Source organism: Eutrigla gurnardus, assembly GCF_963514095.1.
Source record: "Eutrigla gurnardus genome assembly, chromosome: 9".
In the NCBI taxonomy this organism is placed as follows: Eukaryota; Metazoa; Chordata; class Actinopteri; order Perciformes; family Triglidae; genus Eutrigla; species Eutrigla gurnardus.
Window position 1 is genome coordinate 23,353,337 of NC_139923.1, and position 18,780 is coordinate 23,372,116.

At 45.8% G+C, this 18,780-nt stretch overlaps 1 protein-coding gene across 3 annotated transcripts in view; it reads left to right on the plus strand.

The window, feature by feature from the left end:
* The window catches only part of LOC311018172 (serine/threonine-protein kinase BRSK2), a 145,277-nt gene that overhangs the window by 115,843 nt on the left and 10,654 nt on the right, over positions 1-18,780 (plus strand). For 2 of the 3 annotated variants that reach the window (XM_084016993.1, XM_084016995.1), the window contains exons 6-13: positions 3,983-4,016; positions 4,130-4,198; positions 5,566-5,712; positions 9,677-9,708; positions 11,460-11,624; positions 12,698-12,795; positions 13,632-13,782; positions 13,931-13,996. In XM_084016993.1, the coding sequence (XP_083873119.1) occupies positions 3,983-4,016; positions 4,130-4,198; positions 5,566-5,712; positions 9,677-9,708; positions 11,460-11,624; positions 12,698-12,795; positions 13,632-13,782; positions 13,931-13,996 (762 nt within the window). The remainder of the gene's footprint in view (positions 1-3,982; positions 4,017-4,129; positions 4,199-5,565; positions 5,713-9,676; positions 9,709-11,459; positions 11,625-12,697; positions 12,796-13,631; positions 13,783-13,930; positions 13,997-18,780) is intronic. The other variant, XM_084016994.1, reaches the window with a different exon arrangement.

An 18,780-nucleotide genomic window follows, 5' to 3' on the forward strand; every position in this document is an offset into this window, starting at 1 on the left:
ACGGTCGTCCGTATTGTGCGAGTGTTGTTATTTAGCCCTGAAGTGTAGCGAACCGTGCGTAGCGTCACATTCGTCAATAGAAGAAGCGACTTGTGTTGTTTTGGGGCTGTTTGGTTCATGAACTCAGTGACAGCATGGATTAACAGGAAGGTTTCAAAGAAAGGTGTTTCATTTCCCTCCCGTCCAAGTTCACGCTGAAAGTGAGACGTCAAAACAAAAGCACGGCCAATGCTTTGTTTTATTCCTCCCCAACATAATGAGGTCTTGTATGCCTGCAGTGAAACAGGATTGCTCGGCTAGTGGGAGACGTGGCCTTGATTAGTCTTTGGAGGTATAGTTGGTACGTTTAAAACACATATTGAACGGAGTAGATGTTTTGATTTCCCACAGAGGTGATGCTTCACTCTGCACACAAGAACAAGAAAATTGATTTGGAGCACATAATACACATATCCAGTGTGAACAACACGTGGCGGACATCTAAATCAGCCCAGATATATGTTGTGCTATAAGGGGGAGGCCAGTAGGAATCTTCTTTAGTGATATGGAGACTCTTTTCTCTGTGGTTACATGTCACACTGTGTGCAGGGCTGGGAGATAGAGAGGCCCTGTGACATCTGTCCTCAGCTCAGACCTGATTCTGTCCAGATTATACCTCCCAAATCAGCTGCAACCGAAATTACACACACATGCATGCACGTAAACGCACACGAACACACACACACACACTCGCCGGCAAGGCTTAGTTCATCCCTGACCTCCAGGACCCTTTGTCCTCCGCTTGTTCTGCTGTCTATCACACACACACACACACACACACACACACACACACACAAAAGCGTGCATTTGAAAACTGTTGCATAATTTTTTTCCAGCAGCGCCTGAGCTTTCATGACTCATCGGTAGACATCAGGCCAGCTGAGTGCGCTGTGCGTCGCTATCTGCAAGTCAAATTCACAGGATTGAGTCATTCTGCAGCCGCGATGACCAACGCTGCTGAAGCGTTTTCCTAGAAAGGCAGCAGAGTGCCACAGCTCTTACTCAGCTCTTTTTTTTGTTTGCAGTGTCCTAGCGTGACCCGTCTGTATCTATATTTGACTTTTCTGCTCGCAGTCCGAGCGGCGCTGCTATCCGGTCCAGGTGCAGTGCATCTGCTCGGTCCCTCGTGTGCATTTACAAAGTGCTAAAGGTAACCTGTTGCTGGTAGAGCTCTCTTACAGGTGCGTGCACAGATTCCAGATCAGTCTCTGTTCCACTCTGCACTCTTTGTTTGTGTGTATGTGTGTGCCTCGTCTTAATACACGGGAAAGGGCCACACACAGCACACAGAGCACGCGCGGTAATTCATAATTCATGCTCTTCCGACTGTCCCGTCTCTAAGTGTAGATATGACAGTTTTTAATTAAACGCATTTATCTGGTCGCCCTCTCTCACCACGCGGCGGTCTGACACAAATGTATTCCATTCGCCACGGGTAATGGAGCCGCGTGAGGATGAGAGCGACTCGCCCCAGGTGGAGCAGGGAGAGCCTCGGAGCACGTCCGTGAACACATGGCGGCGTGGACGGGCGGAGGCGTTGACAACCACATTCCAAATATGGATCCAGGAACTCACGTTCATCTCCCTCTCTCTCTCTCTTAGTCTGCGTGAGCCCAGCTGCGAGTTCATTAGTGCGCGCTGTTTGTTTAGTTCTGCTGCTTTGATTGATGAAAGGAAATGATCTCGTGAGCAGCAAGGAGCCGCGCAAATTTGGTTTCAAAAAGATGGATTTTCACCAAGATGAGCACCATGTCTCAGCGTCTCCTCGATATCGCCGGCCCACACTTTCTCTCTCTCTGCTTCGTACTCTTCGTCCTCTCCTGAGCTCACGATGCTCTCCTCGCAAATGGGAGGCAATGTTTCACTGTTTATACTGTAAGGAACATCTCATGGTTCATTTATGAGTGGTTTTTCTGTATGATTGATCCAGAGATCGCTCTGTAAACAGTCTAACGCCGTTAAGCCCTTTGGTGTAGAAGTCAAAGACAGCTTTTTGTGCATCTTTATCGTTTTTGTTTCCCTTCCACCCTCTGCTTGAGAACAAACTCAGGTCTTTAACCAAATGCATTTTTTTTTCTTCATGCTGTTGGGCAAACCACTACTGTTATTTGTTTCTCTCGGAATAACACTGTTAATGCTTTTGATGGGATATTAGTGTTGTTGTGGGAGTAAACGAGCAAGAAAAGGCCAACTCATTAACTGCTCTGGCTCTTATAGTTTTTGATTTATCTTTATAATCAGAACTCCTGGTGTATAACATCAGATTTTTTTTCCCCATCATGATATGAATTTCATGACATATGGGCTTTTATATGTGGCTCTGATACATTTAAATGAATTCTAATTAAGTCAGGACATTAAATGCAGGTACATCGCAACAGGGAACAAGGGTCATGAATACTCATGGATCTTCACCGCACGACCTCAGGAGTTTAAACGAGCCCCACAGTGAAGAGATTAAAGAGGACCAATTATGCTCCGTTTCGGGCACCTACTTGTATTTCAGGTTGCTACTTGAACATGTTTACGGGCTTTAATGCTCCAAAAACTCTTTATTTTTAACCATCCTGGCTGTGCTGCAGCAGCTCTTCTCACCCTCTCACTGAAACGCTCCGCTTGAGCTCCTGCCCCTCCCTCCCAAAAAGCCCAGTCTGATTAAAAACGACTCTTTCAACAAGTATGGAATGTTTCACTCTGGGGAAGTTTAAACGCTGACATATGTGGACATAAATGGAAAGTAAACTATATCATTATTTGGGAGGGTTAGTGTAGAGATATAGCAAATAATTTAGATGATATGATGATTTTCTGTTCTAATATTGGCAAATTAGGACTCGGCTCAGATTACATTGCAGTCTTCACCTTCACTCTGTGTTTGCCACCTAAAGCCCCAGCAAATAATTAGTTTATATTGGCACCAGCTCCAGCTGTGGCTCGAGAACGGTGGCACTCACTAGGCGTAAGTAATGCAAATCTCCAGCTTTTTTTACATTTATTTATTTTTTATTCCTCGCTCATCTGCATAATGCACTATGACACTTGCAATCAGGAGGGCCGTATTTGCATAGGGCTGGTTGTGTTTGAGCTTTCCCCCCCATCCGTTGACGCGGTATCGGCCTGTATTTTGACAGCCGGAGGAAGCCACGGCGCCGGGCCCGGTATTCATGAGTACACAAGAGAACAGCAGCCCTAATGGGCGCCATGTTTACAGACTTCGAAAACTCACTCATTAGAGCCAAATCTCCCGGTGTAAGATTAGACCGAGCAGGGGAAGGAGGTGGAGGACGAATCACCATGGCTGAGGGGTTCGGGGAGACAGGTGCCTGATTTGCTTTCTTCTTGCCGTCACATGTAGGCACGTCAAAAAAACCCAACAAAGCCCTGTCCAAAATCAGAGAAACAAAGAAATTAATGAAAAGCCTTATTATTATTACCTTTTTTTCCTAGAGACTGAATTGGCAATCAGGCAATGTATAGAATAACAAGACCATAAGGCTTACGGAGCAGCCGTGGCGAGGCGGCTCCATAAATCTTCATATGATATTGATGTGTCAATCTAGTCATTGGGTTTACTGTCAGCCCATCCAGGTGCAGTAAAGATTAGTGGTCTGTTCACTGTCAGCTGTGAGAGGATGCCCTTGAGTGAGCAAGCAGGAGGACATCCAAACACCCTCCGGATGTCTAAACTCCCGAAACACATCTTGATCTACGCTCATCTCAGACATTTATCGTCTGCCTAACTTTCACTTTTTTCACGCAGTAGTGTGTGTGTGTGTGTGTGTGAGACTCTTTAAGGTTTGTTACGTCATGGTTGTATAACTCTGACTCACTGCGGTGCAGACGTACGAATGGAGAAGTCTTTAATGGACCCAGATTTCTTTTTTTCCCCTGTCTTTATTCTGCTTCCTCAATTCAATCACACTTTTATGTGTTTTCCCAACAGATCTCCACACTACGCCTGTCCAGAGGTCATCAGAGTAAGTCATTTTGATCTGATCCGCCATGTTTTTAGCTCGTTTTCATGGCCTGTCGTCTTATTTCAACCAAGCCCAACACTCGTAGCCGCTAACAAACACTCTCACATCCGTAGGGGGAGAAGTACGACGGGAGGAAAGCAGACGTCTGGAGCTGTGGGGTCATCCTGTTCGCCCTGTTGGTGGTGAGTGTCTGCTTCTTCTTTACTATCTGGACTGACGTGCGGTTTGGAAATCTCTCCAGAGAAAAAAGTGGCAACGCATTTCAACAATTTCCCTTTGCAGCCAAACAGTACGTCCAGCCTCGCTAGCAGCTGTAATGGATCAAGCGTAGAAAGCGAGTGTGACAGGACATCCCCAACTTTGCACCCAGGCTGTTGACTAGCTGTTGACCTTAATGGCATGAGAAAAATTGGTGGGAGCCGGGAGCTGCCACGGCGGCTCGAACAGAAGGCTCCCGGTTCAGGAAGTTAAATTCAAAATCCTATCATTTAGAAGGTCTTACTGGGAAGAAAGAAATACCCTTAAGCCGAAACTCTTGCGCAACAGAAGATCAGAGAATGGAGGCATATTTTTATTCATTATCCTGTATCCACACAAAACGCTGTATCCATAATCAGGTCTATTCTCCAGCTACATTATGTCTGTGGTTCCCCAGCCATGCAGCCCTGCAGCTTTGTTTCATCAACAGCTGTACTGTAGTTCCTACACACTCCTGCCACCATGAATAATTCATTCAGGCAAACTGAAAGAAGAGAGCCCAAAATAAATACCAACGCTGACAGGGCGGCTTCTGGCCACGGGCCCTGTGTGTTTGTCTTTGTTGGGGCCTCTTCCTCCCTCACTCCCTCATAAACCTCACGTTGTTCACCGTGGCGTCCGCACTTCTCTCGCTGCAAACAAAAGTTTCTCCCCGACGCCGTTTGACTGCAGATGAATATTGCCTTTCTCCGTCTCTCCGTCGTGTCATCCGGGCTGCGAGATAACCATTTGTCTGATTGTGGGAGACACACACTCCCCAGCAGTTAGGCTGCGCTCAGATCATCTGTTACACAAGCCTGCCCCCCTTTTATTTTTCTCTACCTCTCCTCATTTCTCAGCCTTTCTTTCTCACCCTTTTTCCTCCCCACCCTCCCCCCTCTCCATCTTGTCTCGTGGCGGAGGTTGTCATTCATCAAACAGCCACATCTGTGAGGTGTCAGCTCGCGCTGATAGATGACTCTGATGAGAGAATGCTAAATGAACGAGGTGAATGAGGATGCTGGGTAATTATTAGAAAAGCCCCGTTTTCAGCTTACTGCTGTTTATTATTTATTTCTGCATCTCGGCGGAGGTTAGAATGCTCTAATTGGGGAGAACAAGTTGGAAAAAGCGAGCGTCTTCTTTAAAATGTGGTTTTGTTTGGTGACACTGTCATTCTTTTCTTCTTCTTTTCTGCCCCTCGATCGGGTGATTTTCTCTCACAGTGCTGCCATTAAAACAAGCACAAACCGTTTCCCCTCTGCCTTTTTTATTCCCGCATCTTCACCACTCCTTTCCTGCGTCTCCCCAGGGTGCTCTGCCATTTGATGACGACAACCTGAGGAATCTGCTAGAGAAAGTGAAGTTGGGGGTGTTTCACATGCCGCACTTCATCCCTCCGGACTGTCAGAACCTCCTCCGTGGCATGATTGAAGTGGACGCCACCAAAAGACTAACGGTCAGTCCAATTAACAGATAACACACCGTTACGATGGTCGCATGCTTTTGTGCACGTTTGGTCTTGGGCTACTTATTTCCAATGGAGGGAAATCTTCATTCTATGACATGCAGTAATATTTTAGATACTAGCTTTCAGCTTTGGGGCAACATAAGGAATACTTCTCCGAACGTGACCTTGCTAAATAAGAGCTAAACCATTAAAGTCCTGCAGAAAGTCTTCCCACCGGAGTGCAGGCTGCTCCAGCAGTAAATTGGGCTCTGGGTGTAGTCATTGCATATATCTCTGAGGGCATATTCAGCCTTCACACCCATGGCACACACACACATATTGAAGTACCACGCACCTCTGCAGTACATGTTGATATTCTTCAGCAGTACGCAACAAAATGTGTTTTAATACTACATGAATGTACGAAGTACTCTTTGCACCTCCTTATGCACAATTCATACAGTCCCAGTGCCTCAATAAGAGCTGAATCAGAGTACGTATCCTCCTTGTTTATTTTCATATTCATAGTCCATGATGAGTAGTGTTTACGACTGATGTTGTCGAAGCTGCGAAACGCATTTAGATGTTATATGAGACAGCATTCATGGGAAAACATCGGGTGTGCGTATAAGAGAGGGAAGTCATTATCTCACAGATTCGCAGTAAGCTTGTATCGCTCCGAGGAGGAACGAGATGGCAGAGATACGCTTTCAAACTTAACTGGCTAAGATCAACTTGTTGCCAAGCCAACCATTGTCTCTTTTTTCCTTTTGTCTCTTCTCTTCCTCCCCTGTGTTCCAAAAGTGTTTGTCTCGCCTCATCCCTGATTCTGTTTGAGTTCCTCCTCAAGTGCAGGATGTGAATTCAGGGGAGGACGGCTGTTTGTGTTACTTTCCCCCTGCACTCTTTAGTGCGCTCGCTTTTCTGTACGGCAGCCGATCACCTTGGCAAGGTGGCTGGAGGATAGCGCAGGAACAGAGGGATGTGAAGGGCAGAGGGAGGGAGGGAGAGGGAGAGAGAGAGAGGGAGGTGAAATGTAAATAATGAAAATGGCCAGAGTTCTCAAAAAGGACAGACTTCACGCTGAGATGTTGCTGCCCTTTGTTCGTGTCCTGCATTTCACATTCAGACGACACGCAGAGACACCGACGTGCTCACAAGTTACTGTATTTGCACACACACACACACACACAAAGTAAACACACATACAGTATGCATACCCTCCACTCTCCAGGTGTCTTTGTGCATCAATGCAGTTAATACAACTGCTTTTATTTATTTCACTGTAAGGAAATGTTGTGATGCAACCTTTGAGTCGATGCTGATGCTCCATTTTCTCTGTAGCTGGCTTTCACACTGTCAGAATGACTTAACACAAAAAAAACAAAAGAGGGGGACGCTACAAAGAAAGAGATGCTCATTTGCGGCAGAGGTGCCATCGTCGAGGCGCGGCCATGCAGATAAACAGCGCTGTCGAAAAAAAAAATGAACTTGAAAGACCCCTCTTTGGTATGCTGTATATGTACACTATATTTTTTCTGTTCTCTCTGCCTGACAAGGACAGGTCACCCTGAGATCTCCCAGATATGTCCCGCAGCCTCCGGCACTGTCCTCGACAAAGGGTTACACGCAGACAGGGCTTCTGGGAGAGAATATGCTACCTCTCCGGACCCCCCCTCCCGTTGCACGAGGGCCCCAAACAGAGCTCCGGGTGATGTGTTGTAACACCGCAGAATGTAAAACAGCCCCTGTCCGATTGAGCACTCTTAGAGTTTAGTGGTGACCGTCCACCCCAAGGGTGCCAATGACGTCATAAGGGAACGTGACGTTCTCTTGCTCGGGAGTATTTTTCATAAGGACGTCTATTGTAGTTTGTTGAGACAATCAATAAGATAATCAGACCACGACCGCAGGCGGCGTTTTCAGTATGTCTATTGTCACCTCCGGTTAATTACATTTTGCTAGTAGATCCACACAAGTACACACACAAAGCCGGGGCCCCCTCAGAGTCTTGAGTGGGAGGGCACGTACTCGGGCTTAAGGGGCTTAGCCCAATAAAAAGCCTTTCTCTTCATTTCCTGTCTGTGTAGTCCAAGGGGCCCCGGAGGCAATAGGGCAAGTCGGTCTCAACGCAGCCATCTCATCTTTCGGTATTGTAATGAACGCAGGCTCCCTGGAAGGGTTGGCATCCTCGTGCTCCCCGGCCAATGAAGAGGATTGGTAGCTTATTTTATTAAAGAGCACTTCATCACGGGCGCGTAATGCATTCACGGGGACGGTGCAGACGTAGTGCAGAGGTTGGCGGTGTGAGAATAAAGGGAGGCATGTGCGTCATTGAGAAATTGCACCGGAGTCAGAGGCTGTTGGGACGGTGGTTCCTGCTAATTTGCTAAGCTAAGCTATTTACTATTTTAGCAGTTTATTCTCATTTATGTTTTATAACAGACTCAATTTCTAGAATGTTGGAAAATAAAATCGATTTTTTTAATTATAGAGTAAGAAAGTAGTGGGAATGTATTATTTAAAAATATCTCGCCATCTTTAGTTTAAAATATTGCTGGAAAAATGATAAAAAAAACATTGTGTTGCAGGGAAGTGAGCATGCTAAATAGCTAGCGACGGCTTGCCTTGTCTTGTAAGAAAAGGCAAGTCTTGTCCTGTTGTACCTCAAGGGGCATATATATATATATATATATATATATATATATATATATAGGTGAAAAAGCCCTGTGTAGTTTGTTGGAGGTACACTCATACCAACCAGAGCAGTATTCCAGCAGCTTTCCCCCTCCGCCTGAGTGAAAGCAGCTGGAATTGGTACTGTCACATTTTGAGACTGATTGATGTGGTAGCGCATTTTAAACGACATCACTTTCAACCCTGCGTGTGATATCAGTCTCTTTGCCTCCAGGCCTTTAATAAAAGTGGGACTAGGAGGAGGTCACCCACTGGCCTGTATCTGACAGGCAGGGGTGTCTCTGTCGATAGCGTGACCTCTGCGGAAGCCCACCAGATCCACCTGTAGTCGGTATAAACGGGGCGGTCCGGGCCTGCTCTGTGGCTGCACTAATATCACGTGAAGGGAATCATCAGCGCCGAAGCACAGAGGTGAATCCTCTGGGACGGTGGAAACACTGAGACACTGATGGACACACACACACACACACACACACACGAGCTATGCCTCTAAATAAGTGACAATAATTAGAGCTGCTATGTGTATCTCCCAGGGTTCCACGGCGACAGCGTGAGCAAATTAAAAAGTCCCGACAGTGACATTGATCCCGTTTTCCTCTGTGGGCAGTTGAAACGCGGCGGAGTCATTCTAACAGACGTCTTCCTTTGTTTGCCCTTTTGCTCACTGTTGTCGTCCCCTCTGCTTTCCCTTTTGTCGGGGAAAAAGACCACGTTGACGGCGTCGGTGACAAAGTGGCCACATTAAAAAAGTGTGATGACAAGAGTGGTATTGAGAGTAGCCAGCTTTTGTGTGAGTAAGAGAGAGAGACTGGAGGAGAATGAGAATAGGAGATTCCCTTTAGACCAGAGGGCTTGGCAGGGTCAGCAGTGTGTGTGACGGAGATAATATTCTCTGTTTATAGCTTAGTGGTATCACCTCTCTCTCTCTCTCTCTCCCACTCTTGCTGCATCTCTCTCTGTCTCGCTCTTTTTCTCAATATGTTTTTTTTCCCATTGGCAGTATTAATATTTGAAGGCCTCTTTATTTACTTCCACCGTTCAGTCTGGTCCTATTGTCCCATTGTGTTTCCATTAAGGGAGCAAGCTCAGGGTTTACTGAAGCCGTTCTGCACCATTTGTGTACACAGGCAAAAGACTGAATGTTGTCTTTATTCACCCTTTTTGTCCTCAGTTCTATTGCCTTATGATTATTCTCCTCATACCAACAAGATGATGAAATAATTCACGTTGTTTGCATACTTGAGATGTGTTTTTTTTTCTTCTTCCTCTCTTACAGTTAGAACAGATCCAGAAGCACACATGGTACATGTAAGTACTCCTTCCCTTTTAACACCTTCCACTCGCCTCCTCTTCTCTCGCAGCCTCACACTCGGTTTGTCGACCTGAGTGGAGCGGCCGCGTGATGAATGGCTTTGAGTTGCAGCCCCGTACACGAGAGTACATTTGAGCAGGGCATGACTCCACCCTGGGGGATGTGGGGGTAAATTGGTAGTGCATGAAAGAGGATGTGCAGCATATGGTCAGCTGAACAGGGAGCGGGGGGGGGGGGGGGGGGGGAGGCATGGATGTGGTGGAGGTAGAACCCACACAACCTCGGCGTGCCCTTCGTTTAATTCTCATAACAGAGTTCCTCCACCTTTTTAAGCTCACATAAATTATTTTGATGGAATTCACAACACTTTTATTTTTAAATTGATGAACAAAAGCATGAATAAAATGCTTGCTTTTTTGTGACTCGTACACAAATTATTGTTTCTAAAGGCTTACATCCTCCCTTTAATAATCACATTATTATGAGTTGCAGCTGAAAAGCTAGATGAAACATTTCCTGAAGGATGATTCTCACGCTGCTGCAGCAACGATGATTCACGACAGGAAGTTGTAAGCCCTGAAAGGTTTGAGTTATGGTTTCTGTCGTGTACTGAAAGATCATGCAAACAGACAGCGAGACTGAGAGGAGAGTCGGGAGCGAAGACTAATGTAATGTGAGTTTTTGTCAGTGAGGGAGTTGCCTGGCTGTCTGTCTCAGTGCCATGCGACTGGGGGACTGAATAAATGTATGTTTGAATGACGACAATAAAGACCTGTGGTTCTGTTTGGTTATTAGTTTTATTAGTTGGTGAGCTTCCTAACAATCTGAGCAAAGCGTCAGAGGAAGGACAGCGCCGGGTCAATCTAATACAGCGGTCTTGTAAATCCAGCTTACATGAATGTTTATAGTGTTTTGTCTTTATAGAGCTGTTAATTCAACTTTTATGGTCATATTGGAGCCCTTAGTTTGTGGTTTTACTGAGTGGACACCAGCTTTATAAAACCGTTTCAAACTCATCACCATTATTATAGTTTGCAGGGCTGTTGAAGGTGTTTTTAGCAAGGTGAGCCTAATAAGTGTAGTTTTAAGTGACTACATGTCAGACATGTACAATATGACAACACCACTAAATTGTATATGCATATCGTGAAGCAGAGCGGGCCTTGTGTGTGACTGTGGATCCAGTTCACATCGTATAGAAAGGCGGAGGCGATTTCAGTAGCTGCCTTTGGGGTTTACACTTCACAGAGTGTGTATACCTGTGAAGCTGTCCGTCCCAGTCTGTGTGCATTGGCACATTTGTAGATTGAAGATGAATCCGTTCTTTGAAACAGACGCCTGGAATGTTCCAGCAAAAAAAGAAAAAGGGTGTCAGTGCAGATTAGCCTTTCTTTTTTAAATCCCGAAAGTCCTGCTACTGTTCTCCATAGATATAGAGAAAACAACAGAGACGCAGAAAAGTGCCACAACTAGGAGAAGGAAGGAGGAGATAACAAAGAAACTAACTTTTGGAAAAGAAGCCGGGGGGAGAGAGGGAGTTTAGTCTGCATCTTGGCGAGCGTGATCACCCTCTGAAGCGTCTAGAATGACTAAACGTGGGGAAAATGTGTCATAATGAGACAAACGTCCAACACAACATCCTTATTAAATCTGTAAATCTGCAAAAGTGAACACACTTTTTAGTGGTAGGGACCAAAAAATGGCTGACAGTGTCCTTAATTGTGCTGTAATCTCTTTTCCATCCCAGAGGAGGGAAGAACGAGCCGGAGCCGGAGCAGCCGGTGCCCAGGAAGGTGACCATCCGCAGCCTGCCCTCCGCCGACGACATCGACCCCGACGTACTGGACAGCATGCACTCGCTGGGCTGCTTCAGAGACAAGAACAAGCTGCTGAAAGACCTGCTCTCAGATGAGTGAGTGACTGGAGGGTGGGATGAAGGAGGACAGGTGTGGTTGGGTGAGAAGGTGTGAGGGAGGAGAGAAAATGACAGGTTAGGGGACCCAAAAGATGAGAAAAGGTGTTGAATAAGCAGCTGAAGAGCGGTCGTGTGGTGTCCGTGTGCACAAACAGCTCCGGTGAAACGCTGCGAGCCTGTTACTTTAGATGTCAGAGGCTATAGATCACTTAACTGTTATCACCCAGCACTTATGCCGCGAGCCACTGGATACATTAACCCCCAGAAAGAAGCCCCTGGGTCCCATTGTTTATGTTCTGCTGCTAATGTGTCACAGTGACACGTGTGTTTGTTGCTCCTGTGGATATGCACTCATGCTGAAGATACCATGGGCTTACAGCTGTTTGTGTTTCCTCTGCTCTTCTATCTCCTACATTTTACATTTGCCTCTTTTAATTTAATACGAAACGAGCACTACTCCATCACTTAACGCTCTCCCTATCCTTTCCATTCGCTTCCTTTCTCCCGGGAGCATCCCATAATAGTGCAGAGTTGGAGAAAAATCTGGTCTCTATCTCCCTTCCTCTGGTTCATTTTAGCTGAATTTGCAGGTGCTTGTCTCTCGGCCTCCTACTGTTTTCCAATCTGTCTTTATTACAGAGGGCCAGTCTTTGGGACTTCTGCATAGAGAGTATTGCCCTGTAGACTTAAGCAATTAGGCTTCCTGCTTTAAAGAGAAAGAAAAGGACGAACTCATAATGTTTTGATACTCGGCGCATGGAGATATATCCCTTAAAAGAGTCTTTGCATAATATCATACGACGACTTAATGAGCTGTAAAACGAAACTTTTCTTTTAATGGTGGAAGTTTTTTAGTGGCTGTTTCATGAATCTGATAGAAGATTAAAGGACATTCATCATAGTGAAGGTTTTTGCAGTTTTAATGTTGTGGTTTTGTATATCTTGACTCTGATGCTGAAGATGCAGTAATCTTTACACGTTTGTGGTTGGGTTGACCCGGGTTTGTTTAAAACCATTGTCTTCTTTCCCCTAGATGTCTCAGTAGACTGTTTATCGTCTCCTCTTTGCAGGGACAACCAAGAAAAAATGATCTACTTCCTGTTACTGGACCGTAAGGAAAGGTACCCCAGTCAGGAGGACCAGAACCTACCCCCTCGCAACGAGATCGGTGAGTGCAGATAAAGAAAAAAAACTATAGAAAAGAGCAATTATTGGGAAATGGAATAAATCAGTGAACACATCGTATGTCTGAGCAATACAATCTGTGACTTGTGTCTTTAACTGTGAACAGTTGTTGAACAGATCGCTGTATACCCCGACAAAGCCAGCCAATTTTGACAACAAGTACTCCAAGAAACTCGACTCATGAATGCGCTCCCACTTCTGCAATATTTTTCTCCTTGAGAAGAAATTGACTCGACTCCAGTAGCGAAAGAAAGTTTTTTCTGTTTTGTTGAAAACAGTCAAGCTACCCAGTGAAATATAGAAACAGAAATAGAAGGTGTCAATTGGCCAGAATTGGAGAAAACGATCAGCTGCGACTGCTTCGGTTCAGATATTATCTCATCAAAAAAAGGTATTCTTCCGTTCGTACGCCAGCAACGCAGCACAGATTTCCACCTGCCGACATCAGAGCAGAAACAAAGATGCTCTACTTTTTTATTCTCTGATAGGAGGAGTGTTATGTGTGTGTGTGTGTGTGTGTGTGTGTGTGTGTGTGTGTGTGTGTGTGTGTGTGTGTGTGTGTGTGTGTGTGTGTGTGTGTGTGTGTGTGTGTGCTGGGAGATACCGACATTTTGATGAATAGACTCCCTCTCCAGTGAATGTGATACAGTCAATACAGCGGCCATTAGTTCAAGGTCTGGGGGGAAAACTTTACCTTTTCATTATTAGCTGACCTACCGATGTGAACATCACACCCTGATGCATGCAATGCGTAGAAACGCTCACATTAACCCGAGGAGATGTCAGTGTGTTGATTCTGAATCGATCTCTTGCCAACAGACCCACCGAGGAAGCGGGTGGACTCTCCCATGTTGAACCGCCACGGCAAGAGGAGACCGGAGAGGAAGTCCATGGAGGTCCTCAGCGTCACAGACGGGGGCTCACCTGTACCGGCGAGGCGGGCTATCGACATGACGCAGCACGGGCAGAGGTACGCGTGGAGGAAAACTGGAGTTAGACACACAAACGGTGTTTGAGCAGGTCTGACAGCGAGGTCTGGCTCCGGTGTCAGCAGAGTGTGGACGAAACCTGAAACAGAGACTGACGCTCTGCTCGCTTTGTCTCCTGTCTCACTGTAGTAAATCAGTGTACAGTAAAAGCTGGGATATTCCTGACGCCAGTAGAAAAAGCAGCAAAGAAGAAAGGTATTCACCCCTCACACTTCTCACCTCCTCTGTGTCTCTCACCCCCCGAGACGCGAGGAGACGTTCCAGAAAGATACAGCGGTGCTTTCTGTTTGGGAAAAAAAGGATGCTTTTTGTTTAAATGGTGATGATATGTGCAGCATGTGGCGGCTTCAAATGTGGGATTGAATTAATTATAACGCGTCTGAAAAATGAAAGATGCTGGGTTTTTGGGGGGGATGGCAGTTCCAAAAGATATTCACTCAATTTAGTTAATTTTCAAAAATGGAGGAAGACTTGGCATTTGCAATTCAGAGCCTTAATATCTATATTCGGGTTTTTTTTCGGTCTTAGCTCAATTATCTCTTCCTTCCATAATCTCAACGCATTGATAATCAGTTCTCCCATACTGTGCCCCACTTTCTCCGGACGTGGAACATTTCTCCATTTCCCCATTTTAGAAAAATGCACAAGTCGAGGCAGAACCACAACCCCCACAAGGCACAGTGGACTGATTTAAAATCTATTCCCCCCCCCCTCCTCCATCTTATTCCAACAACCAATATATCATCACACGACACATTTCTGAGGCGGTGACATTTGTGACAGCGGGGAAAGATTGAATCTGAAGGGGTGATAACTTGATCTGCCTAATGATAGGGGAGCTTGGCAGAGTGCTGGGAAAAGCTTTCAGAGGTATGGGACATAAATGCAGAGGCAGCGAGTGCATATATTATATAGATAAAAAAAAAAATGTCGTTATGAAGTTGAATATTCATCCGAAATGTCAGACGCATTAATAACTCCTCACCACGGTGCTTTGCCAACACCAAAATATCAAGAATTAATGCGGCTGGTTTCACCGTGGGGAGACCACTTCACAAGTTTTAAATCCGCTTCAAGAGCTCCCACCTCTAAACACTTCTGCTTAATTCTTTGTGTCCTCTGGTGCCGCTGAATTTCACTTTAACATTCATCTTTTTTTGTGTTTCATCGCCTCCACTCCTCTCCTTCATCCCTGCAGGCAATCCCAGGCTTGTCTCTTTTTTCATTTAAAGGTTGCATTAGTTGAGAAGCTCCCCTCCCGCTGCCCTTCGCTTCTGACTCACCGCTTTTCAGCCAAGGCTAGAATCGCGAAAAACATGGGGGGCCAGTTTGCATTGACGAGGCTTTACAAAACGCCGTCGACGCCGGTTCAAAGATCATACGATGGGCACTGAAATATTAAAACAGGACCTTTAGGCTGAAGCTCAATAAAAAGGCACATTTACAACATATCAAATAGGTTTGTGTCCGCATCCTACAAATGTGCTCCGCTGCATCTTTCCTCCGTTCTACTTTAAATCAGTGTGTTTGTTCTTACTCCTCCACCCCAGATCTCCTTCAGGGGCTCCTCCCTACCTTTTCATATCTCCTCCCTCCCTCTACTGACCTTTAGTCCCGAATCCCCCCCCCTCTGTTTGTACGGAATTGCTATGCTAATGTGGAAATGCTGCTAGTCTCTCTCTGTCTGGCTTCCTATCAGCTGTGGCGGGGGGGTGGAATCCGATACCACAGCCCATCCGCCTCCAAATCAAGTGAAATCTTTCTCTTTATATCACAAACCGCCCCCCCATCCAGCTGATCTGTAGGGGGAAAAGATGTTGGTAACAAAGTCCCTGTGTAACTTTTCTGCCTTTTATCACGTCCTTGCGTGCGCTTTGTTTGATCATGTGTGTGTGTGTGTGTTTGTTTGTGTGTGACGATGGCATTGTGGAAGACACACGCGTAGCAGAATCATGTCCAAACATTTCCTCTGAACCTAACCTTATCTTTCCCCGACAGCAAACTTTTGTCGACAGCCCGGAAGATTCGTAGAACTTGAGATCAGAGGGTGTCGGGGAGAGGACTGACTTTGAAACATGTGTTTTGACAGGATACATTTCCACCAGCGCAAATGATGGAAGGGAGGGGAAACGGTTTTATCTAAAATTACACAACAACAACAAAAAAAAAAAATGCCTGGAACCTCAATATCTATCCGGCGTTTTTTTGCCTGGCGTATCTCATGTCGCCGGCAACAATCTGTTTAAATGCCCGGGCTGCATTTTCATACATGTGATTGATGATTCGACTGCTTCTGTGAAGTATAATTGAATAGATCGGGGATAAATGCTGCATTCGCCGAGCTGCAGGGAAACACACATGGAGAGGTTCGCGCGTGAACGCCCGTTTCCTTCTTCATATACCCAAAAGTATCGTAAAAAGACATTTAAAGCCAAACTCAAAGCACAAGAAACCCCACTGATTTAATTTTCAATCTTAACATGTCAGGAGGAATGAAGGGAGGTTAACGATATGGAAATTAAATATGAGAAAATTGCCGCAGTGTGAAGAAGTGAATATCAATTCATCTTTCCGTTTCCCTTTACGTATCTGGCTTCTCCACGCTGGTTGAATGCGTTGGGTTAGTCGGAGGAGTCTCAATAAGTCAGGCTCTCATGCTCATTATTGGCTCTTAATTCATTAAAGAGGCTCAAATGTGCACAAATAAAGCACCTTAACCACTGATCTCTACATCAGAAACTCCAGGGGTCTCGCTGCATTTAGAGATTTCAGGAGCTGAGCTGTGAATATTAATGCGGTCCCCGGGGAGTTGTCAGGGTTCAGGAACAGGAAATGGATTTAAACAGTGTGTTGATTTATATGAATATCTACTCCGAGTGGAAGAACTCCATTGGCAGGACAGAGTCAATACAGAGGAGGGAGAAGGAGGGGAGAAAATGGAACTTCCTCCGCCTTAAATCACGCGAGCGGAGTTGCCGTTTTGGCTTCGGCGCTGTTATTTGTTCTCCGTTTGACTCCTGGCACCTTCCGTTTCATTCTGCTTCACTTTCCGTTTTTATTTCAGTCCATGCCCTCGTCCCCAGAACCTCTTGTACTTGTTCCATCCCCCCCCCCCACGGACCAGAATTAGACCCCCACGGGTGTTTTGGACGGGTCTCTGACACAGCCGGCAGTCACACACTGAGGACACGGGCCGCGTTCCAAAAGGGGGCTTATGGGAAATGTTATCTCGAGGACTAATGGGTGACAGAAAGATAAGAATGAGTAGCTACACACTACAAACACATGTAGTACATAGTATATAAAGTAACCGGGGTATTGTTTCTGAAAAGAGGAGATGCTTTAGGGTGTGATTTCTAAATGTTCATCAATGTTTTTTTATGGTGAAGTCAGATCTTTGCCAACATTTTTATTATTAGGTTATTTAGTAACTGACCCTTTAAATCGAGCACACAGAAACACAGCTGGCTTCAGCGTCTCATCTCCCCATTCAACAAGGTGGCCTATATGTATATGATAGAAGATAAATGATTGCTTAAATTGCGTGTGCTGTTCACTATAAATAAAACACTCCGAAGCGAAGGGCGAGCCTCTGACAGCCCATTACTGTACAGAATAACCATCTGTAGCATTAGTTTTATAGGGCTGCTGGTCCAACGCTAACAGATGCAGAGTGCCTCCAAACAATATGCTCATCTAATCCCCCCGAGGACGCCGCGGTTTTGGCCGATGTGTGGATGAAATAGTGGTTGACAATTTGAGAGCAGCCGCGTCTCCGTGGACCGTTAATGTAAATGGTAGAGACTGTCTGCTCAGCTGCTCTATTAAACCAGAAGTCCTGGCCAACGTGGTCTCAGCATCGCCTACTCGTGAGTGCATGACTGTGTGCGATGAATTCACTCGCAGAAGGGGCAGTGAGAGAGCTCCAAAAATAGTTGGGAGTGGGTGTTTCTATATTTTACCTCCCATCATTGTGTGCTTCTCGTTCTCTTCTGTTGGCGTGTCTGCAGCCTCTCAGGAGAAATGCTCCCGTCCTAGTATCGCTTCTTGCTTTAGTTGGTTATAAATTAAAAGCTCAAGGGAGGCGGGTGACTGAACCCAAATAAGCGCTTCTACCTTTTAGAAGATTGATACGTATAGATCTTAATCCGGGGGGCTTGTTGTTATGACAGCGGGCGGTGTGGTTTTTATGGCTACTCGCTGTAACCGTGTACACCGTTTTGTGTGGATGCCTCTGTGTTCCCGTGGGAACGGCCCCAGCACCGGGAGTGAACATCAGTCTCCATTACTCCATCCATCCCCCCCCCCATCCTTCATTCTTCCATCCCTCCCCTCATTCCTCCATCACTCTTAAACTCCCTCACATTTGTCCATGAGGTCTTCCTCTAGCGAGCAAGTTGAAAAAACAACAACAAAAAAAAACACCAGTTGTAGTGTCTTTATCTTTTTATAAAGAGAGACAAAAGATCTGTAGGCTGAAGCCACATGTTTGCAAATGCATCAGCGCTGCAGGGGAGGGGAGGAGGGGAGGGTGGTATTGTTAGATTGAATGACAAAAAGGAGCAGTGTTGTGACAGTGAGCAGCTGGTGTTTCCAAGTGTTGACAGGCCCTTTTTTTGTGTGTGTTTGTGTATGTGTGTGTGTGTGTGTGTGTGTGTGTGTGTCGACGTGTGCACTTGATGGAGACAGATTGTCCTGTGATTGTTCAATTCTGAGCAGGGCTCCGCTCATAGGGGTTATTGACGGCATCTGCGCGGGAAGACAAATCCATGACAAATGGCACTCAACCAAATGTCCCACTTCATTTCCTCCGCCTCAAGATATTTTCTAGTGATCCGGTGATGAGGCCTTAAAGTCGACATGTTTGGTTAATGAGCAGACTATAGACGAGGTTGGGAGGCTAATCTGAGCGCCGTGGAAAGATGCCTATAGATTTACTGCAGGGAAATCAGTGGCAAGCCTTTATTTTACAGTCCGCT